This window comes from Heloderma suspectum, chromosome 7 (genome assembly GCF_057233095.1).
Source record: "Heloderma suspectum isolate Gila_16-S chromosome 7, 16-S_ref, whole genome shotgun sequence".
Classification (NCBI taxonomy): domain Eukaryota; kingdom Metazoa; phylum Chordata; class Lepidosauria; order Squamata; family Helodermatidae; genus Heloderma; species Heloderma suspectum.
In genome coordinates, this window is record NC_139464.1 from 31,806,554 (window position 1) to 31,833,127 (window position 26,574).

The 26,574-nt window shown below is 45.9% G+C and overlaps 2 protein-coding genes across 9 annotated transcripts in view; one reads left to right on the forward strand and one right to left on the reverse strand.

Annotated features, from left to right (window-relative positions):
- LOC146339480 (uncharacterized) lies at positions 1 to 20,897 on the forward strand. 6 transcript variants are annotated; one of them, XM_084809487.1, is made up of 13 exons: positions 1 to 540; positions 2,266 to 2,471; positions 4,414 to 4,779; positions 5,164 to 5,255; positions 5,434 to 5,611; positions 8,263 to 8,494; positions 8,835 to 9,391; positions 10,787 to 10,892; positions 12,280 to 12,422; positions 12,620 to 12,783; positions 14,859 to 15,108; positions 16,810 to 17,080; positions 18,894 to 20,897. In XM_084809487.1, exons 1-12 carry the CDS (start codon positions 492 to 494, stop codon positions 17,032 to 17,034), a joined length of 2,568 nt encoding a protein of 855 aa, XP_084665613.1. In that variant the 5' UTR covers positions 1 to 491; the 3' UTR covers positions 17,035 to 17,080; positions 18,894 to 20,897. The 6 variants fall into 6 exon arrangements, with proteins under 6 accessions (XP_084665613.1, XP_084665618.1, XP_084665612.1 ...); XM_084809492.1 differs by lacking the exon at positions 18,894 to 20,897 and having other exon boundaries at positions 2,261 to 2,471; positions 16,810 to 18,200; XM_084809486.1 differs by lacking the exon at positions 18,894 to 20,897 and having other exon boundaries at positions 16,810 to 18,200.
- Positions 20,539 to 26,574, reverse strand: part of ADCK2 (aarF domain containing kinase 2) — a 12,471-nt gene continuing 6,435 nt past the window's right edge. Inside the window, exons 4-9 of one of the 3 annotated variants that reach the window (XM_084809496.1) lie at positions 26,293 to 26,388; positions 24,788 to 25,039; positions 23,425 to 23,553; positions 22,570 to 22,623; positions 21,491 to 21,640; positions 20,539 to 20,763 (exon numbers count right to left, since the gene is read on the reverse strand). In XM_084809496.1, the coding sequence (XP_084665622.1) occupies positions 21,497 to 21,640; positions 22,570 to 22,623; positions 23,425 to 23,553; positions 24,788 to 25,039; positions 26,293 to 26,388 (675 nt within the window). In that variant the 3' untranslated portion in view covers positions 20,539 to 20,763; positions 21,491 to 21,496. Of the gene's footprint in view, positions 21,641 to 22,569; positions 22,624 to 23,424; positions 23,554 to 24,074; positions 24,227 to 24,787; positions 25,040 to 26,292; positions 26,389 to 26,574 lie in introns of those variants that run through there. The other 2 variants (XM_084809495.1, XM_084809497.1) reach the window with 2 other exon arrangements.

A 26,574-nucleotide genomic window follows, 5' to 3' on the forward strand; every position in this document is an offset into this window, starting at 1 on the left:
GAGTCACCGGGTGAGGTAAAAAGAGGCGCAACGAAATCTCCCAACTGGAGAAGAGTGGCGTTCTCCCCGTGACTTTTCCCTAGAGCGAGAGGAAGGGGAAGGACGTCGGCTGTCCCTCAGGCGCGCGCACTATTGCCATGCATCCATTATTGCCTCCCCCTTCCGTTCTGGAATAGAACGGGCCAGCTTGGGAAGTACCAACACTTCAGCCGCGGAAGGGGTCCGTCTGCGGTTTGGGTTGCATTTCCCTCACACCCGGCGACGAACTTGGTTCCCAGTTCCGACACATGAGGGAGATGGTTAGAGAGGCGTCGTGAGTTCAAAATAGGCTCGTATTATTTTAGGACTTCGTAAATTCGCAGAAGACTCTTTACCCCCCCCTTTCAGGTGTTAAAGATGGTTCTGTCTGTGATGCCTGGTAGCCAGGCAACGGAGCAAGACTTCAGTATCGCGCAAGAGAAAAAGGGGGTTCGGGTGAGTTGGAGGAGAGGATGAGACAAAGTGGGGTTGCGGCGCGGCGCGGCGCGGCGAGAGACAAAGGTAAGTCGCACCGAGGCCTTGCTGCTCCCAAACGCAGCCTCGTCCCAAGGACGGCCCTGAACCCGACCCCAGCTTGAAAGGTCTGCCTCTCTCTTTCCCCCGTTGCAATGTCCCCGGAGCTTTCTGTGCCCTTGCCCGCTGCCACGCGTCTTGAGCTTTCGAAATGGATTCACACGTGCACCTCTTATCACTCGACGTGTCATCAGTGGAGGACTCTCAGCTGAACGCGTGAATTACCTCTGGCCGAAAAACATTAGGTCTGAGGGGATCTGAGATGATAACGAAAGTTCTGCTTCTAGTGCCCGGTCCAGCGTTGGCTGCTTCACACGTGCAAATTCATCCCCGGATGTAGCAGGTGTGAGCTCTTCCTTTGAGATCATCACGGGGGACTTCCAGACGGACAGCTCCTACTCAAGTTCCAACAACACCAGGAGCATCAGAAAGACAAGCAGGAGCTTCCTTCTCCTCTAAAATTAAAATGAGAGGGGCTGGATAATACAAGAAAGGCTGCTTCATACATATATCCATAAAATGTAATGTGTGAATACAACCATCATGTTTTATTATTTATGTATGTATTATTCCATATCTATACCACCCAACAGCCAAAGCTGTCTGGGAGGTTCACACAAAAAGACCAAGGTCCATCTAGTATTCTGTTCTGAAGAGCAGCTAGGCAGATGCCATTAGAAGCTCTCAAGCAGGACATGAAGTGGATGACCGTTTCCTTTTGCTCCTATTCAAAGGAGTGCTGCCTCTGTAAATGGAGGCCTCATTCATCTAAGATAACTAATAGCCATTGATAGATGGGCAAAGCAATCCTAAGTGGGATTGGGGCCAGGGGAGAATGAAGCAGCAGATTGTTTTCCACTTTCAAACCTCAGCCAGGGCAGGAGGGAGGGGGTGGTTTCCCTTTTCCCTGCTGTGTGTAGTTCATTGTGTTTCTTTAATTACCCACCCACCCTGCTTTGATTCCAATGAGAGGGGAAATTGCTGACACCAACTCCAGGCTAGTATGAGCGGGACCGATCTTCAGGCCACCCCAGTGAACAAAGGAGATTTAGATCCAGTGGGTCCAAGACTGCCTCTGTCCAGCCCCTGGAGTGCTCCATTTCAGAGCTACTGTCAGCATTAGATGTATGCCTGTGGACCTTTCTGCAGGCATCCCATGGTGCACCCCGCCCCGCATCGGCTGAGCTCTTCTCCATCAGAAGAGGGGTACTTCCGCCTCATCCTAGCCCTTTCAAACAGCCATCAAAGTGAGTTAGGGTTGCCCTGTGATTCTCCATCAATGTGCCATATCTTTTCAAAAGCCTTCTAAGTCACTGTCCATCACCTTGCATCTTGTGGCAAGAAATTCCACAAGTTTATTATGCATTGTGTGAAGTAGTCATTGTTTTTGTCAGATGAAAATCTAAATAGAGTAAAGGGGATGCTTCTCTGTCTCTTGATGGTATGAATTACTTTCATTTAAAAAATGTGTATGCAAAATGCTTTACTGGAATTGTCTCTTTAAAAAAAATCAGTCCAATTTGTAATATTTATTTGTGGGGAAATTGTTGGGGGCAGGGATAGGGAAATATATGATAATATGAGTGGGGAGAAATGTTAGGAAAGTCTTAATAACACTGCTGGGGAAAACAGTGCTGAAAGAGTTGAAACTTTGCCTAGATTGATTATGTGCTTTGGTAGTTTGTCATTATTATTTATTTATTTGTAGTACAGATATGTCCAGGATGTCCCATCACTGTCATGGTACCTTACCCGTATTAGCTGACATCCACGAGCAGAATGTAGCCTTTGTGGTCTGTGCCTCAGAAAGTAAGCCCTCCAACCTGTGTATCCTGAAAGAACTTCTCATTAAGACTCTTTTTTCATTGGCCAGCAAATCATCGGATTCCGTGTTCAATATTGTCAGCTGTGCCAGCAAGGTAATGGAAAACATAACAGTTGATTAGTACAGAAAAACATGCCACTCTACAGTAGCTTTCCCCAAGGAGTGGCTGGGGATGATGGGAGTTGTAGTCAAATACATGTTCCTTTCCTGGGCCAGGTCCTTGAGTGGGTGGTTACCAATCCAGCTCCAGAACCTCTTGGATTGGACGCTCTTGGATGAGACTGATTATCTAGAACCATTTCACCTGGGGTTAAGGCCAGGTTTTGGCATGGAAATAGCCTTGGTCACCCTGTATGATGATCTATATCAGAAGAGAGGGCAGGAGGAGCATGGCCATATTGATTCTTCTTGATCTCTTGGCGGCTTTCGATACCTTTGACCATGGTGTCCTTGTGGAACAACTGAGCTAAGAGTGGGGGTTACTTTACTGCAGTGGTTTCACTCCTACTTGGATGGTCAGCTCTAGAAGATGGTGCTTGGGGAATATTACTCATCCCCTTGGATTCTCTAGTATGGGATTCCACAGGGGTCAGTTTTGTCCCCTGTGCTATTTGCCATCTATATGAAACCACTGAGTGTGGTCATCTGGAGTTTTGGAGTGCACTGTCATCAATAAGCTGATGACACAGCTCAATTTCTCCTTTTCATCTTCATCAGGTGAGGCTGTGTATGTTCTAGATCGGTGCCTGGCTGCAACACTGGACTGGAGGAGGGCTAATACACTGAAACTCAATCCAGACAAGTCTGAGAGGCTGTTAGTGTATGGTTCTTCTGACCAGATGGAGGGTGCTCAACCTGTTCTGGATGGGGTTGCACTCCCCCTGAGGGAGCAGATTCATAGCTTGGGAGTTCTCCTGGAGACATCTTTGTCACTTGAGGCTCAAGTGGCCTCAGTGGCATGGAGTGCCTTCTACCAACTTTGGTTGGTGGCCCAGGTACTCCCCTGTCTGGACAGGAATAACCTGGCTTTGGTTGTCTATGCACTGGTAACCTCCAAGTTAGATTACTACAATGCATTCTATGTAGGGCTGCCTTTGAAGACAGTTCAGAAGCTGCAGCTTGTGCAAAATGCAGGGGCCAGGTTGATAACAGGGACAAGAAGGCTTGAACATATAACACAGATTCTGCCTCACTTGCACTGGCTGCCTGTATGTTTCCAAACCCAATTCAAGGTGCTGGTGTTAACCAATAAACCCTTACATGGCCTGGGACTGCAGTACCTGATAGAGCACCTATCCTGGCATAAACCTACCCATACACTACATTGGTCCTCTAAGCACCTCCTCCAGGCACCTCCTCCAAGAGGGGCTCGGAAGGTGGCAACAAGGGAGAGGGCCTTCTCGGTGGTGGCTCCCAATTATGGAATGAGCTCCCTGATTAGACCTGCCCGGTGCCAACATTGTTATTTTTTCAGTGCCAGGTTAAGACCCTCTTCTCTCCGGCATTTGGCAGCATATGATGAAGTTTTAATCAGGTCATGGATTTTTCGTATTGATATTTAAAATTGTTTAGATATATGAGTGCCTCTGTGTATGCTGTCTATTTATATGTTTGTATGTAAATGGTTTTTATACTATGTATAATGTATTTTTAAGGTTTTTAATCTTTGTAAACTGCCCAGAGAGCTTCGGCTATTGGGCAATATAGAAATGTAATAAATGAAAATCAGGAAGGCACCAGGTCGGGGAAGGCTGCGCTGGGGGCAGTTCCACACAAATAGGCTGGTGGATGATTAGCACTCTGAATTAGAGCAGCAGCCACCTGCAAGCCACATATTTATTCCTTTATGTATTTATTTAGAATACTGATGTCCTGCTTTATAGCCCTGAGAGGCTCTCAATCTACAAAAGATCCTCAAAATAAACTCACACTCAAGTCTAGTACATATTCAGGGGCCCAGTCCCTGAAGTGTGCAGCTTTCATAATGGTATTTTCATCTTCATTAGTTTCACATAACCCTTTTGTTTCCTCTCCAGGCACTGAAATGGCAGACTGGATTGGTGAAATGTTCCCTCACCAGGGTCATGGAAGCAGCTGCCTGGCTCCGAGCCCTTCAGATCAACAGCGGGGACAGGGCTTTGAGTGCTGTGGCGGGAGCACTGGAAGATCCCACCTGCCGAGCAGTGTACCTGTTCACCAGCGGGCTGCCAGAGCGCGCTGCGGAGGAAATCTGTACCCACCTTAAGGAAACAGAGCAAGGACGCCCAGTGCACACTGTGTACTTGGTAGGAAGCGGAGAGGAAAGCCATAACAGCTCACAGGAAATATTGGAGGAAGTAGCCAGGGAGTCTGGTGGTTCCTTTCAAGCAATCAGTCTCAACTTTGGAGGGGCTTTGGGTGAGGTAAATGACAAATATGGCAACACTGAGTCTGTTGGCTGGTTCACACATGCATGTACACCACTTGATGTTTCATTTCTTGATGAGTCAACCCTTGATCAGCCAAATACATTAGCTCAACTCCAGTGAAAAATGTGCATTAGATGATATAAAAATTCTGCCTATCGACTTAAGAGAGTTATGGAGGCTCATTCACACATCTAAGTCATCACTTGATATTTTAATGATTGAGTGACAGACATGCATATGTGAACCAATCCAGTGAATCAAATTGCTGGAAAGGACCAAAATATCATGGAAGTCCTAGCAATACAAAAGATTGGAAGCGGTGACCCTTGAGTTCAGTTGCTGTTCTGCAATTCTGCATTTCTGCAATTTTCTTTCTAGGATAATCCTAGCTGCACTGCAAGCGTTCACCAATCTGACTGTATCAGCAAGCAATGCTGGTCCTCTCTGCTAGCAAGCCATCACACAGCACAGTAAGTTTAAGGGCCGTGGATCTTTTAGATTCATTGATTATTTTGCTACCTTTAGAATGGGAACTGAAGTGCCCATAGCATTCTTCAGACTTGATTTATTACATAGTCATGAATAATCCTGATCATGTAGTGACAAACCTTGTCCTTCCTGGAACATATCATTTTCCTGTGTCCACAGATGTCCTTTGGGCATGTGGAGTCCAGATTCTGCTAACACATTTCTGAGAAGCTCAGTCAAGGAGGATTTCTTGGACTCATCCCCAAAGATTCACAGCTTGCTAAGGGGGATCCGAGTCCTAGCCAGAAAAGAAACAGACGGGTATTACTATCTAGCTCACATTGTCCAACAAGTGAAGGTAAGTTTATTTACCTAAATCCAAGCCTGACAAACTGTGGATTCTGACCTTTTTCTGGATGGGTTGAGCTCTTTTTTTTTTTCCTTTTTATTTCTAGAGACTTTAAAGAGACTTCTCTTTAAGAGACAAGCACACACCTTCCCTATATGTCATGCTTAAATTCTGTTCATGTACATACTGCCTATGTATTAACATTAACGTGAGAGATTTTGCAGGGGTGGAGACCTCGCTGGGCTGGCTCTTGCTGTCACTCCACCCAAAGTTGATTGCAGCATTCTGGAAATGGAATTCTGGATGAGCAGTGAGTCCAAGCTGTATATACAAACGGCATGGGAGAGACAGGAGAGAAGCAGGGAGGAGGAAGCGCTGCAAGTCCAAGTGGTGGAGACTGACACAGATCGAGGCAAGCTTTGTCTTCCTGGGAATCGGTGGAGGTTACAGTGCCAGGAGACAGATTTATTGAGCTAGGCAGAGATTTAGTAAAAGCTTTGATCTCTGTGATGAGTTTGCCCTCCCTAGGCCAAGGTGAAGGCTGGGATATATTTAGCTCTCTCGAAGATTACGAAGGTGCTAAATTGAATCAGAGGAGTCTTGTCAGTGAAGGGGGTTTTAATGGTTAGAATGTTGGACTGGGACTCAGGTGATCTGGGTTCAAGTCCCTACTCAGCAACGAAGCTCACTGGGTGATCTGATTCTCACATAATGATAGCCCATGGGATGCACAGCCCATGGGCTGTCGTGCATGAGCGGGAAAGAGTGGACATACTGCTTGCAGTGCACCCACTGCTTTTGCTTTTACTCAGCAACCCATGATCGGGTCCTTCATAGGTTGCTGAGCGTGGTGTCCGAACCTAGACCGCTGGTTGTTCAGGGACTAAGCAACACAGTGGTTAACCCATGGTTTGTTGTTGGATTAACCGCTGGGTAGTTTAGCCCCTAAACAACACAGCATTCCGAGTTCAGATGACATGCTCAGCAACCTACGAAGGAGCCGATAGTGGGTGGCTGAGTAAAAGCAGAAGTGGCAGGTGCATTGCAGGGCCAAACTAGACATGACGTTGTGCGAATGCAATTATCAAACTTTGAGGGTTTTGTTACATAAATGAAAACTAACAGAGGGGAACCTGAGCAGCCTTGGGAACTTGGGTCGGGGAATACAGATGGGGAATTTTTTTTTAAATCCATTTTATTCTGAGGGTTTTCCAACTCCCTAGAGGAAAAAATGAGTTTTCTTTCAATTTGTTTAGTCCCCCCACCCTCTCTTTTTTATCAGACCTTCACATCTCTAGTGGGGAGGGGAAATTTAAGTCTTTCTCTCTCTGCCGTGGTCTTCATACAAATTGCCAGTCTCAAGCTATGATTTGCATTTCACTGGAAGCTCCCTTTGATCACAATGGAGGTTTCCCTTGAAGCACAAATAGCAGCTTTGAAGAGGCAATTTTTGTCAGGACCACAGGAGACCTGAGAAAGTTAAACTTTCTCTCCCCATCACCCATGGTCCCAAGGCTGACCTGATTACTATTAACATGTTAAAAATATTTGCCTGTTAATTGCATCCGCACATTACAGTTAACAAGAGTGCTGATTATTTATGGGACTTCCTGGGGTATGGTACCAGTGATGATGTAAGAAAAAACAGCTTGGCCCAGTGGAACCTTTGGGACATAAATAACAAGCCCGAGCAACAAAATTAAGGCTGCAATCCTGTAGTGCAAACCCACTTACCTGGGAATGACCCCACTGAACGCTACGGGACTTACTTTTGAGTAGAAATATATTAGGATTGCACTGTAATATCATTTGGGAAGGCTCTTGTGAGTGCTTCTGGATTTCATCTTTGTCAAACTGAGAACAGGACATCTTGGGGGCTTTGGGGAAAACACTTTGCCTGCTTTTGTTGATCAAAGGCCTGATTGCAGGAAATGATGCATGCTAGCAACTAATGTCATCTTCTGTGTTTAAGTTATTTGATTTGATGGTTTTATTGTTTACTATGTAAACCAGTTTGAGAACATTACCTACCCAGACATTGCGATCATTGTCTGAGGCCCTTCCCCAGGTGCCCCCACCAAATGAGGCAAGGCAGGTAGCTGCACAAGAGAAGACCTTTTCAGTGGTGTCCTTCCATTAGTGGAATGCTCTCCCCAGAGAGGTTCACCTGGCGCCTACATTGTGACCTTTCCAGCGCCAGGTGAAGACCTTTTTATTCTCCCAGGCATTTTAAGAGCTGTTTGTAGTGCTTGTAGAACTGTTTTGCTGCTAGTTTTAAATCGGTTTTATGATGGTTTTATTCTTCACTGCTGGTTTTATCTTGGTTTTATCCTGCATTGTTTTTATTTTTTGTTTTAATGTTTGTACTGTATGATTTTTAATGTATTGTACACTGCCCAGAGAACTTTGCTTATTGGGTGGTTTAAAAGTACACTAAATAAATAAAAATAAAATAAATAAAACTTATTGAGGAAGAGCAGTATATAGTCGAAATAAATCAAGAAATGTTTTCCTTTCTAATGGAAATGTATTGTATTTTTATATTTAATGTGTTGGAGACCTGTACTTCAAAAAACAGAGGGTGGATGGATGGAAGATTGTTAGGTGACTCCATTCAGGGCAGTCACCTACCTGGCAAGATTTCTGGCTTAATTTGGCAGGGCTCCAGAGACTGTGTTCTGATTGAGTTTGAAAGATCCCAGCGACCATGGAAAGGCAGGGCTCAGTTTCGACTGCAAGAAACGCCCCTCTACGATATCATTCATTATGAGGATGCCAGGTGGCAGCCATTAGCTCCAGGAGATGGAATCCTGGCTCCGTGGGAGAAGAAAGGTGAACGATATGGCCCAGGCACTGTCCTCCAGGTTGCAGAGATTGGGTCACCTCATTCAGGTACTGCTTGTTTGGTCCTCTTTCCATTCATCCACTGCAGGTTTTTTATACATGCTGTGACGGGAGAAGGATGCAATGCCTGCCCCAAATGATGGATTGTTTATACAGCTTGGCTACAGTCTGTTTAGATCTGCCCCACTTGCCACTGAGAATTTCTGAAATGCTCTAATGTTCTAATGCTGTAACATTCTAATGCTGAGGTAATCCTGGTCAGGTGAGACAGGATTGCATGGAGAACCAAGGTGCACTGTCCTGTGCAGCTGGGCCACGTCCTAAACAAGCAATGGGATAGATTGTGGCTGCTTCTGAAATCCGGTTCTCTGTGTATTTCTGTTTACAGCCTTTAAAAACAGCCAGGTGCTGGTTAATTTCTGGAATGGTCAAACTAAGAAGATATCTGCAGATGTTGCTGTGAGGATCCCGCCTCCTTTGAGTGAACGCATCATCCTTGAGCTTCAGATGCCGTTAGCAGCCAGGCAAATGTTAGTGGAGCAGAATCCAGATTATCCCTACGTTGTGCCTCCTGGTTACAGAGCATCCGGGCCTTGCAAGCAAAATCACTTAGATTGGATGCATTGGCATGATGCTCCAGTGGTCCGGTGTAGCAACACTAGCTGCAACTCTGCCCACCTCCCCCTTTGCTATTTTTGCTCCCCATCCTGGGAACCTACTACATCTCCAGTATGTACAGTGCAACCAGATGATTCCTTGATCCCAGGAACCAATCTGACAAAGGAAGAATTGAGCAGGAAGATAGAAGAGCAGCTTTCAAAGGGCAGACTTCCCATTACAGAAAGGAATGAGAAGGAAGAGAGTGACAAGCTAAAGAAAGAAAGAAACTTTGCAGATTTAAGATCTGGTGCAGAGATGGACAGCAAAGTCACAAAACACAACAAGGTACAATGCCATGTTGACTAGCTCAATGTGAAAATTGCTTACAATGCAGTTGCTTCAATGTATCATAACCCTCATTCTCATTATCTCTGGGAGAACATTTGTTTTTCAGAGCACAATCACAAAATATTGCTAGAAGTTGTCTAAAACCCAGAGAGTCTTAGTATTCATAACTATCAGATCTCAAAAATATGTTTTCATTTGGATGGCTTGATCAACACAACCCTGAGCACTTGCCTCTGTGTGGTGGGGAGTGAGGGTGTGTTTTACCTCCCTACATACCTGCCCGCCTCTGACAACATCCACTGTAATGTGTAATGTTCAAACAGAGCCTACATGTGCAAAATCCAGTGCGTACCCTATACATTTCCCAGATAAAATTCAGGAATCAGCCACATCATCTGAGCCTGCATGCATTGGATTTTATGTGCGAAGATGCTATCTGGATATTATATTCCTGCATGGATGGATGGTTCTCTCAGAGGCATGTTGGGTGGGTGAAGGAGTAAGGCATGTGCTCATTCCCCAGCATATGTAGAGAGGTTTATTGTCTAATCCAGCCCTTTATAATAAAGAAAAAGGTTACCCTTAATGCCATTGGTCTAAACTAGCCTTCCCCAACATAGGTCCCTCCAGATGTTTTGGACTACAAGCTAGCATGGCCAATGGTCATTATTTATATATAGAACAATGTCCATATTTCTTTAAACATATTGTGCTACCATCCATTTTATATACAGATGTAGCCTGTACAAATATGCATTTACTGATACAAACATAAAGCCTAGTCCCCAATCCTACTGTAATTAAACCTACATACATATAACTGCAATAATTGCATCTTCTTCCCCTGTTTACCCTGCCTCTCTGTTCTCTGTTGGCTTCCTTGGTATCACGTTCTAGATCAGGGCTGGGCAACTTGTGGCTCTCCAGATGTTTTGGCCTACAACTTGCATCAGCCCTAGCCAGCATAGCCAATGGTGAGGGATCATGGGAACTGTAGGCCAAAATATCTGGAGGGCCGCAAGTTGCCCACCCATTCTAGATTGTAAGGCCATCAGGACAGGGGCCTGTCCTCTCCTTTGCTGCTGCTGCTGCTGTTTTCCATTAATATTTTTACTGAGTTTTGCGTTCAGTTCATATCAACACAACCATGGAATGAGGAAGGTGGTAGGAAGGAGAGAGCAAAAAGCAGGGAGTGGGGAGGTATTCTTTGTGAAACACCATCTATATGGAAGGTGTGATGATGATGATGTTGTTGTTGTAGTATAATAAATTCATCTCATATGTTAAGATTTCTTTTCTACTCAGCCCAACGTCACAGGGTAAATCAGCGCCTTGATCTCTGTCACTTTCCTACGTGCTGTATGGCTTTTGATTCTTTACCGATATTGACAGGACCATTGCAGAGAATGTGCTTCAGAAGATCTAAAGGAGAGTGCTGGCACCATGGTTGATGTAGCCGTCAACAGAGGCAAACGCATAACTCCACAAAAACAGAGAGGTATGCAGCGGTGATGAAGGAGATTTGGGGGCTTGCAGTGACCTTTAGGTAGGTATTGAAACAGATATATCCGCCAGTCAATTCACAGAAACAGCCGTACCATGGGCACATCGCCTCCTCCTCCCCCTGCCTGCCTGTCAAACTTCCGGGCTGCTCTTTTGCTCCTTGCTTATTTACTATTACTATTTATTATTTATAAACTCCTTATGCCCTTTTGCATAAACCAGCAAGTGAGTTGCACAGTCAGCTTCTACCTGCTGGTCAAAGACAGGAGGCCAGGGCAGCTGGTGATGTCATTGGTCTGCAGAGAAGCCACCGCTTGTTTCACTCAGGAGCAGCATTCCTGCTTACCCAGAGTGCCTCTGGCCCCCCTTTGGCAAGTCTCCATGTGTGCAACCACTGATAAATAAGGCATCCCCCAGTGCCTGGCTCAGCAGGCTCACTTTCCCAAATATCACTATTTTATGTTAGGCTATGTTGCACATCACTTTTTTATGATTCCGGTGCGCTCCCTGAAGTCTCTCTTTTCTAAAATATTACACAAGAAAGATATTTACATCCTCTGAGAAAAGGGGTCACTGCTGAGCTATTCCTCAGCATACAGATGTCTGCCTTAGAGATAGGACTGGATGGGAATCGCATTAAAAGGGTAATAAACACAGGAGTGACCTATGGAAGCACTCCCTTGTTTATTAAAAAAAACAACGTGGGAAGCAGGACTAAAAAGATTCCTAGAAAGCAATGGTGAGGAACATGTAGCCCTCCAGATGTTGTTGGACTGCACCTCCCATCAGCCCTAGTCAATATAGCTAATGGTGAGGGATGATGGGAGTTGCAGTATCTGGAGCGCCACACGTTCCCCATCCTTACTGTAAAGCGACATTAAGGACGTCAGAAGATCTGCTCCACCTTTTTGTCACTATCTGCCTCTGAACCAGCCACTGAAGGTGCTTCTTTCTGCTTGTAACATAAGAACATAGAAAGTTGCCTTCCAGAGAGTCAAACCATTGGTCCATCTAGCCCAGTATTCCCAACACTGACTGGCTTTCCAGGGTTTTAGGCAGGAGTTTTTCCAGCTCTACCTGGGGATGCCAGGGATTGAACCTGGGACCTTCTGCATGCAAAGCATGTGCTCGGCAATGAGCCACAGCCCTTCCCTGGATCAGACCAAAGACCCATCTAGTCCAGCATGCTGTTTCCCACAGTGGGTAACCAGATGCCTCTGGGTTGCTGGAGATTCAAGCGTTTTCTCGAGTTTGTGCGTTTCCAGATCAACGTCTTCATTGTATCAGTGCCATTATTTTTAATGACCTGTCACCTTAAGAAGGCATAGACTGGTTTGATATGGCTGCCTTTTCCCAGCCCAACACAAACCATTTTTCTTCAGCCCAGCCTTCCCAAAGGAGTCCTTCTCGGAAAATGTATGTTGCAGACGCTTCCCGACTCCAGGCTCCGTTTGGCAAGATGGACCGTTCAGCTATTGAATCAACTTTGTGCATCAGGAGAAGCTGCAGTGCACCACCCGTGCAGGTGAGGACATCCCTCCTCCCATCCTTACGGTATCGGTGTGTGGGGAATCCTTGCCATGCTTGGGCTCTACTAGGCCAGCCTTTCTCCGGTGACCTGCCAAGCCTGCAGAACCCCGCAGTGTTGGTCTGAGGAGAAGGCCGATAGGCGAGTTCACTCTGGAGAAACCCATTTCAATATGAAGGCGTCTTCCCTCTCAGCAATTAGTGATGAAAGAGGCACCTCCAGGTGGTCCAAGAGAGATGGATGTCAACACAGCCAGGATAGCGTTCAAACATCAGAAGTGGGAGCAGAGGCGGCTGAAGGAGGATCAACAGCGGCAGGAGGAACACCTCAAAAGAGAGCTGCTGCTTGCCAACAAGAGGTAATGAAGGGAAGGGGAGGGCGCATGTTCCCCCAGCTCTGCTGAAAGTCTGTTTAATTTTTTGTTCCCTTCTTCCCTCCGCATCGCTTTTTCCTTGTGTGTGGTGTCTTTTCTAGACTGTAAGCCTGCAGGCAGGGACTGTCTTGTTTACTGATTGGCTGTAAGCCGCTCCAGGAGCCTTTTTTGGGTTAGAAGTGCGATGAAAAGACTTTAAAGGCCAAGCCTATGTCTGTTTAGACAGAAAAATGTCCTACAACTCCCAGCATTCCCCAGCCAGCATGGCTGGCTGGGGAATGCTGGGAGTTGTAGGACATTTTTCTGTCTAAACAGACATAGGCTTGTGCCCTAAATAGATAAATGGGAAAAATGGAGGAATCAGACTATGCTTGCCTTCCTCATTCTCCTGTAAATTTTATTTTGTGTTGTTATGGTTTCTGAGTATGTCTAAAAATAGGAAAGAGATCATAGCTTAGTGGTGGAGCACGTTCTTTGCATATAGAACATTCCAGGTTCAGTCCCAAGCATCTCCTGTTCAAGGACCTCCAGTAGCTGAGCTGGGAACAACTCCCACAAGATCTTAGGAGGATGACTGCCAGCCAGGGCTGACAATCCTGGGGATCAATGAAGCAGTGGTCTGATGTAGCATAAGGCAGCAATGTTACATCACCGTTGTTTACAAGTAAGAATAGTGGTAGTGTAAAAGTCACACATAAGGTGGCATTTAATAAACGAAGGAATGACCTTCTATTTAGTCGGGTCATTGGTCCATCTAGCTCCATGCCATCTACTCTGGCTAGCAGTGGCCCTCCAAGCTTTCATGCACAGGGTTCCCCCCAGATTTTCTACTTAAGATCTTTTTCGCTGAAGAGGCCAAGGGGGAAGGCATGTGCCCTATTCCCAGCAGGTCCATGAAAATAATATCCAAGCAAAGTTAATTAAATGCCCCTACACATACAACTTAGGGAGCAATCCTGTGGCCCCTAGACAGAGTCTGGGAGGCTACAGGATAGTTCAGATTCCTGGATCCAAAGTTGGAGACAGCGCTACAACCTCGGACCCATGGGTCCGAGCCCCCCCCCCCCCCCCCCGCCAGCTTGGAGAGAATTGTGCTGGCTGCCTATCCGAGCTTGCAAAAGTGACCTCAGAGAGGAGGGAAAGGGGGCAGTTCTGTGGGCAGGGAGGGTACTGGGGAAGCCAGCTTACAAAGAACCTTCTGGGCTCCCCAGCCTCCTTCACTCCCGCTCCGCAGAGCCCCAGCTGGACAGGCGAAAAAGCCCATCTAGCAAAAATGCAGAGCAGGAGGAGTGCGAGAGGAAGATTGCCTCCGCGCTCCTCCCACTCTGCATAGGATGCCCATCAGCCTTTGAATTCGGAGGCTGACTGGCATCCCGATAGGATTGCACCCTTAGTTGCAAATGCTATGCTCCAAGTAGCATCCTAGGCTGAGCACACCACCCTCCATCCATGCTTATAGTCTGTCTCTTAGATTCACGTGAACCAGTGAACGGAAGCCTGAACATGGCTATGGGAGACCACGTCCCACCTCTGCCAATCTGTAAAATGGGAAGAATATCTATCTTACCTTGCCTGGTTGTTGTGAAGGTGAAAAAATTTTAAGTGGGGGTTGGGCAGGGGGATATTGCGCAAAACAAAATTGCTGCGGAAATTATTAAGCAACAAGAGTAGTAAAAAAGTTGCTCTTTGAGTCAGTGATGGTGAGCAAGATTATTACAATCAAACAGTTTTAGGTTTTGCAGGTTTCAGTTTAGCACTTCCAGATGTGTGTTTTCACAGGAGTGTGTGTGGTCCAGTCTTACAAAAAGCGAAGTGTTCCCGTGCACATTGAAATGGGCTTATGGAGCCCAACTCTCCATAGGCTTGCAATATTAAAATGAGATTTCAAGCGCAAAACTTGGAAGCCACCAAGTTGAAAGAAAGATAGGCAGAGGGCAAATGCATCAGTGTATGCTGACATGCCTAGCATTGTACTTAACAAATAGGCAGGACGACTTTTAATTTTATGAGTGCAACAGCTCAACGGCTGTGTTACTTTCTCTGGCACTTCTTTGAAACAGGCAGAGATCACTCCAGCGGACCTTGCAAGGCTTGCAAAAGCAGCAGGAGGACAGTGGCAAGGCTGGACTGCACACAGAACAGCTCAAGACTGCAAGAGCAGAGAGGAGGAGGCAAGAATCCTGCTTGCTGGAAGAAGAAAGGAACAAGGAGAATCGAAGGGTAGAGTTATTACAGGCGCAGCGCAAGCAGAGGGAGAAGCGGCTGACCGAACACAAGCAAACAATTGATGACCATGAAAAAAAGAGGCTGGTGAGACCTATTCCCACTCTTTTCCAGTGTCTCAACATGATGTTAGCTTATGGAGAGAGCATATGAGCAAGGCAGGTTTGCCTGTTTGTGTGTGATGAACCTCCACAATCTGTACCAAGGAAACTCCAGCTCAGATAAATGTTGTCAAGTAAGAGCGCAATCCTATGCATGTTTAGACAGAGAAAAGGCCCACAACTCCCAGCATTCTCCAGCCAGCTGTGCTGGTTGCAATAGCTATGGTTGCATAGCTATGCAAGCTATGCTGGCTGGGGAATGCTGGGAGTTGTGGGCCTTTTCTGTGTCTAAACATGCATAGGATTGCGCCCTAAATGTATGTTCAGATCTGCTTTATCTGCATAGCTTATTCTGATTTCACATTTGATGTTGTTTTCAGTGTTTGAAAGTAGGATAGAGTTGAGTTCTAGGATACTGGGCGGGGTTGTAGGACAGAAGTTAGGAAGGATGAGTGTTGAAAGCAACAAGCAACTCTCTGCATTTTTATTCAGAATTCTATACTAAGAAACATTGAGTTCTGTGACCTGCTTATATTTTATGCCAAATTAAGCAAATTATGCACATTTGCTTTAATTTTGCATAACGTATGCAGGCCACAGAATTCAGCCGTTCTGGTAGGTTTGTTTAGTTTGCTTGGTGGGATTCTGGTTCTGCTAGCTGTGGGGATGGTCCCAAGATGCAGACCACTGTAACTTTTAACCCCGATTGTAAGGTGTCAGTCCTCAAGTACTCTTAAGTTTCTGAGATTTCACCAGCCACTACACACACTCTTAAGGACTATAAACTTGCTTTTCTATTTTAAAAAATGCAGCTTTCAGAATCCTGAACTCTATTTTCAATCACAATTTCTCCTAATACCCACTTTTTTGGTTTGAGCAGAAGCTGCAAAGATCCCCAAATATACCTCAACTTCAGTGGGCTTCTAAATTATGGCACTGATCCATAACTAGTTGTGCTCTGGATGGGCAACACTATTCATGTCTAACAACATGCCTGGAAAGTTCAATAGGGCTCACATGAGCATCATGAAACAGATAAGAGATTTTCATCCAGATTTCCATTGGCAACATGTGCCCAATGGTTCTTGCTCATGTGGATCTCTCTTGTTGGATCAGAGACCGCGTGTCCTCATATAAAGGAAGGACATGTTCCCATCAATATAAAACAGAGGACTGTCTCTCCCAAGCTGTCTTGACTGAGAGGTTAGGAGGAGGTTGTGGAGGAGTTATTATAAAAGAATAGGAGGGATCTCATGAGCATCTTGTCCACTACCTCCAGTACCAGAGGCACTGAACCTGGGTGCACTGGTTGCTGGGGAACATGGGTGGGAGGTTGCTGTGGTGCTCATGCCCTGCTTGTGGGTTCCCAGTCGACAGCTGGTTGTCCACTGTGTGAACAGAATGCTGGATTAGATGGAGCCTTGGTCTGATCCAGCAGGGCTCTTCGTATGTTCTTAATCTGCTGCAGCAGGAGGATCCCCCAGACTTTAAACATATGGGCTCTTAGCGCTCCAGGAAATAAATTCTCCAACTCCCATACACAATGCAATTTATTGGCCTTGCACTTAAGTATCATTCTAGTGTAATTCTTGCAGGTGTCAGATAAGATTACTCCTTGCTTTGTGTGATTAAAATAAGAGCTATAGGAATGCAAGGTTTTAAGGTCATTTCACGTCCTTTTCTGCAGGAGCTTCTCAGGGACAGAAAGCAATCCACGCAAAAGACTTTGGAAGCTGCACTGCAGGAGCAGGACATGCAGACAAAGGAGAAGGAGGCTGCCAAGTGGCAAGTGTTCCAAAAGTGGGAGCGGATGTCCCAGCAGGTGGAAAAGGAGAAGCAGAAACACAAAGACCTCCAACAGTATCTCAGAGAGCAGAACCTCTTAATGCTCCGTGCCTCCCTGCTATCATAAAGGCATTGCCATTTGAACAAGCCAATGTGTGGAACAAAAGCTCCTGGTAATGTTCGTGTGCAATGTGATATTGGGAATTGTGAAATGTTCCACTGAGGCTGTGTACAGACAATGGCTTACCTGAAAACTGGAGGTGATATTGTAAGCTAACACTGCTTACAGTACACACATTTATTTTCTATGTCCCATCCAATGATCAAATCAATTTTGTGGGGTTTTATAATGACCCGGTTCTCATGTCATGCTGCAATTCCTGGGTTGTTTAACTATGCCAAGTTTAAGGAGTTGGTCAAGCAGAGGTTTGCCTTGTCTGCAGAACATTGCCGGCATACATTTTGAGCAATCTGCTCCACCTTTAAGGAGAACTTTGTTTCACTGGCTGCCTGGGAGCTAGGTATCCCCTTTCCTCCCTTCATATGTTTAACCCAAGAATTGCCAGGGACAAGCAAAGCAATAAGCACGCTGCCTCCTGTGCATTTGTTGTTTCCACTTTCAAAGAACAACCCAGGAACATAATGTTATGTTGTTTCATGACATGCAAACCCGGAAACTCTGGGTTGTTTATGAGTTAAATAATGCAGACGTAACCCAGCAACAAACCATGGCCAATTGTTGGGTTAACACTGGACTGTTTAATCCATAAACAACCCAGAGTGCCAAGTTTGCATGTATGACAACAACTCAGGTTGTTTGGGGAAGCGGGTGGGGACCAGCTCACACGCAAGCAATCCACGGTTTGTTAACCATGGGTCTTTGATCATGCGAACTGGGTCAGTACTTCAGGCTGTACCTTGGAAAAACCTAAACTTGTCCCCAAAGCAACCTCCCCCAACTTAATGCTCTTCAGATGTGTTGAACTATAAGTCCCATCACTGCCAGGGCTAGGGATAATGGGAGTTGTAACCCAGCATATCTGGAGGGTGCCAGGTTGGAGAAGGCTGTCCTAAAGCATGTCTAGCACTGCTGCAATTGATGTGCCTGAAAATGTTGTGGCTGCTTATTGGAAAGTGTCCGCACTACCTCTGTCGGGGGCCCCTTTGGAACCGTTATTAAAAGGGTTTCTCCAGCCTCGCCCCCAAATTGTGTGAAATCTGGCCATGTACCTTCTTCTTTTTTTTTTTTTAATCCCCTTAGAAATTAAATTTGCTAGACCAGAAGTTGCTTTCAATATGGCTTAGTCAGCTTCACATCTTTTAATTCTTTGGGACCAGTGACAGGGATGGTGGTTGCTACATCCAGGAAAATGGACACACATGCTTTTTTCTACACCCACCCTCCAGGAAAGTTCTCCCTCCCCACCATTTGTGTTTCTCATTATGAAGCTGTATAAGAGCCCGTGTGGTACAGTTGTTAAGCACACTGGGTTAAGACCAGGGAGATCAAAGTTTAAATAGCTATTCAGCTATGAAGCTCCCTGGGTGACCTTGGACCAGTCACTCTCTCTCAGCCTAACCTACCTCTCAGAGTTGTTCTGAGGCTAAAAGGGGGAGGAAGAACCTTATAAGCACCCCTACGCTCCTTTGAGGAAGGGTGGGATGAAAATGTAGTAAAATATATGATATATACAGGACAGGTGTTTCTGGGAGCAATCCAAAGTGTTGGTTTTGGCCTATACTGTCCAAAATGGTCTGGGGTCAAGGTACCTTAAGGGTGGTCGCCTTTTCCCATGTGAATTTCACCACCAGCCAAGATAGCAGTTGGAGTCCCTTCTCTGAGTACCTGCACCTTCTGAGATTGGCTGCTGGAAACAGAGCTTCCTTTGTGATGGCACCCTAATAACAAACCCCCTCCCAGTTACAAATCTCCCTCCCTAGTGCTGCTTTCCCACTTCTTCCTTCTTCTTTTTCTTTATCTTTCAGGTGTTGGGGAGGTCTGCTCTGTTTTCCTGGCCTTTTTGTGGTGACTTCTGATGGCAACGAATGATTTTGACCACTGCATTTACAGCTGTTTTTGGTCCTATCTGGGCATTCCCTCCTCATGTGATTAGACCCTGCCACCCACATGCCAGAGTAGAGCAAACTACTGTTACATAGACTCCTCCTGTGAGGTGGAACCCTTGCTTACACAAGGATCCACATCACAGAGGGAGCTGATGGGCACAGGAAAGGCTGCCCTCTACAGATGTGAACGCCCCCCCCATTTATATAGGCTGAAGGAGACAGGATGGGAGAGCAGGGGTGGCCCCCACACTCCCCCTCATGCTGTTAATGGCATGAGGGGGAACATCTGTTTGAGGATAAGAACACAAGAAGAGCCGTGCTGGATCAGACCAAAGGTCCACCTAGTGCAGCACTCGGTTCACACAGTGGCCAGCCAGCTGCCCATGGGAAGCCCCCAAATAGGACATGAGTGCAACAGCACCCTCTGCCCAGGTTCCCCAGCAATTGGTATACATAGGCATAGTGCCTCTAACACTCCAGGTTAGTTGACCACTGACAGTTTTATCCTACATTAATTTCCTAATCCGCTTTTAAAGTCAGCCCTACAGGTTGGCCATCACTATGTCTTGTGGAAGTGAATTCCATCGTTTAGCTATGCGCTATGTAATGAAGACCTTCCTTTTAGCTGTCCTGAATCTCCCACCAATCAACTTTATGGGATGACCCTGGGTTTTAGTGTGATGAGAGCGGGAGAAAAATGTCTCCCTATCCACTTTCTCCACACCATGCATAACCATGGTCCTCAAATCGTAAAGCAGAGCTGGGAAACCTTTCTTCTGTCAGGAGCTACATTCCAGTGGCGGCCAGGACTCAAGCCTATCATGGGCAAAGCAAGATACACAAATGGATAGGGCCACCCTTTCTCTCCAATACCTTCTTCCTCTCTCCCATCTCCCTTCTCACCCAGCAGGCTGCCACAGAAGGGGCAAATCACTTTTGCAAGAGCTCTGAATTACTTGCAGAGGAGAAGCTCTCTTAGGAGCGCCTTTTTTTGCTTATGTTCCTTTTATTCCCCAGATAAGGGAAAGAACTCTGCATTGGTGGTTTTGTTATTACGCAACTCCACATATTAAGCCAAGGGTGCAGAACCATGGGCCAAATCCAGCCTTCTGGGGATCCCCAGGCCATGGCCCCATCCCTTTGCCCCCCCCCCCCCACCACTGTTTGCTGGTTTGCCAGCTTTTGTGCATTTTTCTCCCATTCTAAAAGGCTGAAATGCCTCTCCTAAGGCTTAATTATGGGCAGGAGGAGCTTTCAGCTACAATATGCTGGCATTGTTGGTGTTTTGGCCCTGCCCCTTTGCCTTTGGTCCCGCCCACCAGTGAAATGTGGCCCCCAATTCGGCCCTCTGGCTGAAATAGGTTCTGCACCCCTGTATTAAGCTAAACAGCTGGGATTCCAAAGATCACTGCTAGCTCTGCAGGGTGGGACCCACAAAGCCAATTTTCAGGCCACCACTCTCTGGCTCACCTGTATTTGTGAGGTGTGTTGAAAGGTTGTACCCTCTTCATAAGGGTAACATAGAACATCCCACAAAAAAGAAGTAGAACGGTACTGAACCAGACTAATGTAAGGGCTTCTTCCTAGTTAAAACCATTTATTAATAAATTTAAGTCTCTCAATATCAATTACACATAGAAGTACATCCATTTATTTGTAAAAACAAATATTTTGGTTATCCACAGTATTTTTGGATGGAAGCAGCTGCTTACTGATTAAGGTCAAAGAGCACCAGCATGGAATTTTAAATACATCCTCTTCCTAACGCTTTTTAGATCAGCTGACATTCCTGCACAAAAGACAAACAAGAGCTTTTAAAAAAAGATAGTTCTTTTCACCTGATTTCCTTATAATGCACCAAAGCAATATTAATTGAATACGATTTGCTTTCCATTGTGAAAATACAATTTGATACAGAAGGTGTCCTTGCCTTTCTGTTTCTTGATAAGGGAGTGGGGTTAAGTGCTGAAGCTGTAAAATGCGTACGATTTCCTTAAGACTGGTGCAAAATGGGGGGGGGGGTGTCTTTGTTTATTCCTGCTTACTAGAAGAGTTATCTTTCTAGAGGTGAGTTCTTACAGAACCCAAGATGATCAAGGTCACAATTCACTCTTAGAGCATTGCTGGTTGAAGGTATAGCCCTTGGGGCTAAAGACATGCCTTTGACATGCAATGCAGCATTCCATAAGGCAGGGATGGGGAAGGTGTGGCCCTCCAGATGTTGGGCTGCGACTCCAATCATCCCTCATGCCTTTGGCTGTGCTGGGTAGGGCTGGTGGGAGTTGTAGTCCAACAGAATCTGGAGGGTGACACATTCCCACCCCTGCCCTAAAGGATTGGATCTCAATTTCAGGATCCAGACAGAATAGTTTTAGGGCCTGAGTGCTGCTCATCCTGATACCAGTTAGCTGAACAGTGGTCCTCAGCCAAATCCTCCATTTTAGATGTAGAGGTTGGAAACCACCTAACAGGTGAACATCTGGGCAGAAGCCCAAAGAGGCCAGTCTGAGTAGCACCTATTGCTATTCCAAGAGAGAACTTGGAGGTTTGATGAGAAGAGGTTTAGCTGCCTTCAGGATGTCCAGAACAGGGTCCAGTGACCGACCAAGGCCTTCTAAAACCATAATGGCAAAGATGACCGAGGCAAAGTTGCTCTCCAGCTTCACCTAGAAGAAGCACAAAAAACACCAAATAAGTAAAAGCAGATCACTGTTTCAGTGAAAGATCTGGTTCTCATGTAACGACAACCCATGGTATGGACTGTTGTTGAATCATGGGTTGTCGTTATGTGCAAACCCTGCACTATGGTTTAACTATGGGTTGTTAATCACGAACAACCCAGGAAGAGAGCCCAAGATTTGTTGTTGGGTTGTGAACTCTGGGTTGTTCGTGGTTAACAACCCAGAGTTAAACGATAGTGCAGGGTTCGCATGTAATGGCAACTCAGAATTCAATAACAATCCATGATTCAGCAACAATCCATACTCTGTTGTCATGTGCAAACCAGGTCAAAGAGAACACAAGTATTCAAAGCCCTTAGGAGAAAGGAAAGGATTGTCTGAGATTACTAATGACTGAGCTTCCTAACAATGCAATCAATTTAAAAAAAAAAGCAATTTTTAGGTAGAAAATTCTTTTAAGAATGTACAGTCTTGACAGTGGCTCAAAAAGGTAGCAACAACCACATTCACAATGCCATGTAGAACGAAAGGAAACTTTGCAAGATGGCTGAAAGGAAAAGAGACAGATCATGTTCTTGTAATCTACTTCCAGGAGTCACAGACAGTGGGGAAGGAGCCATATAGTTACAGAATGCAGAAGCTGCACTGAATATAGAATCCAGCATCCTAAGACTCTCCACTTTTACTTATGAGAACAAGTTTCTAACCCTCAAGGCTCTAAAGTATGTAGATAATCCCTGATGACATCCCAGGAGGCATGGCTGTGCAGGATTTCCTTGTTTGGACACAGGTACCTAGAAGTACAGAATATGCAGTCCTATGCATTATAAGTTAAACATCGGTTAAATGTCCTCTAGGTGCTATGACCTCATGCAGTTGTGAAAAAGAACAAACACACACACAGATTATCTCACCTGATGGGTAATCAGTAACTTGAAAACACCGGACAGCAGGCTTGCAACTTGAAGCTGGAATGCAAACAGTTAAAAATGCTATTATTTTAATTCTGCACAAGGCCACAACAACAACAAATTAGCAGTACTTTAAAAGAAAGATACTATGTGTGCGTGTTTGTACGGGTGCTGGCTGGAGTTGATGGGAGCTGTAGTCCAACACTTCTGGAAGGCAACCAAGTTGGGGAAGACTGATCTATAGGTTTATTGTATCTTAAGAACATAAGAAGAGCCATGATGGATCAGACCAAGGTCCATCTCGCCCAACATTCTGTTCACACAGTGGCCAACCAGCTATCGACTGGGAACCTACAAACAGGGCATGAGCGCAACAGCACCCTCCCACCCATGTTCCCCAGCAACTGGTGTACATAGGCATACTGACACTGATACTGGAAGTAGCACATAGCCATTAAGACTAGAAGCCATTGCTAGTCTTATCCTTCATTAATTTGTGCAAGTCAGGACTAGTAGTCACCTTCTGGATGAGCAGCTTCTCCTGGCCTGTTACTAAGGACAGCATGGAGCCCTAGTAATGTCAGTTTCCTGTACTTTATTTCATTTTGTTTTTAACTCTCTGCATTTGAATATATTTATATTGTAAGTGTCTTGTTCCCTACCTGACCCTCGAGGTAAAAATCATATATACACATACATACACTCACACTCACACGAGAAGGAACTGTATGACCAGACCAGAAATGGTTACAGTGGACTTGGGCATTCTATGGAAGTTAACACATTTTGAATGGGCCATGTTCTGTGTTTTGAATGACACACTCAGTAGAAGACCAGGGTATGACGCAGGCTGCTGACCTTCCCCAGTGCTACAGTGTTGCGCCTGGCCTTGGCCACCAGCTCCGCCATGTCAGCTTTGAATCTGTCCACATCCTTGCACCGGTTCGCTCTGGAGTGATGAAGGATTAGCTCTGCCACTCTCTCCCCCTGTGGAACAAACCAGAAAGATGGCTACCCAGCCAAGCCAGACTCAGGTCACGTTCCTTACTGAGCAAAAACTTCCAGAGATTCCACTTTAAAAGGTTCCTTTTTTTTCCTTCTGGCTCCACTTACTTGTTTTCATCTAGGTCACTCATTGAAATTCATCTCCCACATCTAACATGGAGACCAAAGGACAGAATGGACCAATAAGTGGAACCTTAAATGCTCTACGTAAAGTGGAGATGTAACACTCCCGATTCCTTAACCATGGTTATTTATTTTATTATTACATTTATATCCTGCCTTTTTTCCTCTTGCAAGGAACCCAAGGCAGCTTACATGATCATCCTCTTCTCCATTTTATCCAGCATGGCTCTTCTTATTCAGGCATTCTCATTTCACCTTTCTGGATAATGTGTGAAGGAGAAAATAATGCATCGTATACTGCAAAATGTAAACACTGGGCCTGCATCTGGAATGCGCACATTTATGAGAAGCATGGGGAAATGATGTACAAGTCAGCTGGATGTTGTCTGTCAGTGCTTCCACACAGTAAGCCATGAAGCTCACTGGTTGACCTTGTACCAGTCCCACTCTCTCCGTCTAACCTACCTCACAGCACTGTTGTCAGGATAAATTGGGGGGTGGGAGAGAGAGTCTTGCAGGCCACCCTGAGCTCCTTGGAGGAAGAAGAGGATAAACATGTAATCAGTCCGTCAATCAATCAATCAGGAGAACGCCAATCGGTCCAGTGGTGGTTGGTGGCTCCGATGTCAGTGGGGCAGTGAATACCCTCCGGGTTTCAGTCAGAACCAATCAGAACTCTAAAGAAATATCCAAGACTTTCCCTGGGTTGTAACTGCTGTTGGGTTTTACTTTGGTTTTACATGCTACTTTTAAACATTTAAAGTCTTATTTTTATCATGTTGTATTTTCTGGTTTTAATTGTTGTGAACTGCCCAGAGAGCCTCAGCCATTGGGCAGTATATAAAGGAAGTAATAATACTATTAATACTACTGCTGCTGCTACTACTACTACTACTAATAATAATAAGGTACCTCCTTTAGAGTTCTGACTGGCTCTGACTGAAACCCGGAGCGGATTCACCACCCCACTGAAGTTGGAGCTGCCAGTCTCCACTGAAGGGGTCCATAACGTAGAGCACATGTAACGACACTATTGCAGTGTTTTCCCAAGGTTTCCAAAATGCCTAAGGCCCACCCTGGAATCAGGTCTCACCTGCCCCAATACCACAGCAGTGAAGACTGCCCGGAAGTTCTCAAGGTCGGCCCCCTGCAACTCTGCTACAATCCCTGCGTCCAGAAGGACCAGTCGGAGCGGGGAGCGAGAAGGTTGCACCTCCACCATCAGAGTGTCCAACAGGTCCACAATGGCCATCTGGTCCTCAAGCCGGTTGCTGGAGCACTCTGCTGCCTGGACCAGGATATTCCCAGGGTGCAGATCGGCATGGACAAAGTTATCAACAAACACCTGAAGCATCAGAAATCAAGGCATGAGGGGAAAAGGCCACCTTTCAGCTTCTCACATCAAATAACCAACGTGCAAAGAGAAGGGGCCACAGCTTAGTAGTGGCATATTTGCTCTGCATGTGAAAGTTCACAGGTTTGATCCTTAGGATCCTCACTTAAAGCAGGAATGGGAAACATGAGGCCCTCCAGATGCTGTTGGGATTGCAACTCCCATCATTCCTCACCACTGGCTATGCTGGCTAGGGGTGATGGGACTTGCAATCCAACAACAATCGAACACCATCTGGAGGTGGCCACACACTCTGGATAACAGGGCTAGGAAAGACCTACAGCACTGCTACCAATTAGGGCATTAACCTAGACAAGGGACCTGCAGCAATACGTCACAGTGTGAAGTGCTCCTGTTCACTGTGTCAGCCAGCCATGCCCTCCTCCACTATACTCCATTCCCACTCCTGTCCAGGCTGCGCCTGATCTCGTCAGCTAAGCAGGGTCAGCCCTGGTTAGTATTTGGATGGGAGACTGCCTGGGAATCAGGCTTCCTGCATTGAGCAGGGGGTTGGACTCTATGGTCTTGTAGGCCCCTTCCAACCCTTAGTCAGCAAACAACTTGTCAGATCAATATTTGCTTATTCAAAATCTTTCATTGTTGATGTTACACAGATTGGTAAGACGAAGTGAGCCCTATTTTCTAGAAGCAAATGTCTAGACAGTTTTCTGTTTGTTACGATTTTGGTTTTGGTGATCAAACCTACCCTTCCTCTCTCTCTGCCCACTGCATAACTACTCATTCCAATCAGATAACTGGGATTTTGTGGTTAAAGGACTTGGAAAGTTGTACATCAATTCCTTGGCTTACAGACTGGCTCCAAAACTAAAGCAGGAGTCGGGAGCTCTTTCAGCCTGAGGGCCAAATGCCATTTTGGAGAAGCACTTGGGTGTGGCGTTCCAGGGGTGGATGGGGCCAAATACAAACGGGGTGGGGACAAAAATACAAAACATATCAGCTTATTGAAAGCTCTTGATGCCAGTAACTCAGCCTTAGGAGAGGCTTTTCAATGTCTTAGAAGGGGGGGGGGAATGTGCACAACACCCAGGAAACCACCAAACAATTGGTGTTGGGGGAAAGGGGGTGGGAGAAGAGGAAAGGGGTGTGGCCACCTGGGGACTCCAAGAGGGCTGGATTGGAACTCACACCCCTGACCTAAACCCAAGCTGCAAAAAAAAAACAAAATGCCAACCAGCTCCTCTTACCATCTTTAGAAGCATGTCCATGCCCATCTTGGCTATCTTCCGCCGCAGCTCCATCGTAGCCTCCGTGTGCAGATACTGGGATATGGGCTTGCTCTCCTTAAACAGAGACAAAGCTGCTAGGTCTGAAGGGCCCTGAGCATCCACCCTGGCAAACTTCGCAGGGACATGTTACATGCCCTTTCGAGGGCAACAGGGATGTTTCAAGGGGGAAGGAGATCTAATCTGTTCATCTCGGATGAAAGTTATCTAGCACTGGCCATGTGGTATGATGAGGCTTTCTCA

Coding starts and splice junctions, on each gene's coding strand:
- LOC146339480 (XM_084809487.1), top strand. CDS start 492: ATGAGACAAAGTGGGGTTGCGGCGCGGCGCGGCGCGGCGAGAGACAAA. Junction 2,472..4,413: donor TTGTCAGCTGTGCCAGCAAG/GTAATGGAAAAC, acceptor TTTCCTCTCCAG/GCACTGAAATGGCAGACTGG. Junction 12,423..12,619: donor GCAGTGCACCACCCGTGCAG/GTGAGGACATCC, acceptor CTTCCCTCTCAG/CAATTAGTGATGAAAGAGGC.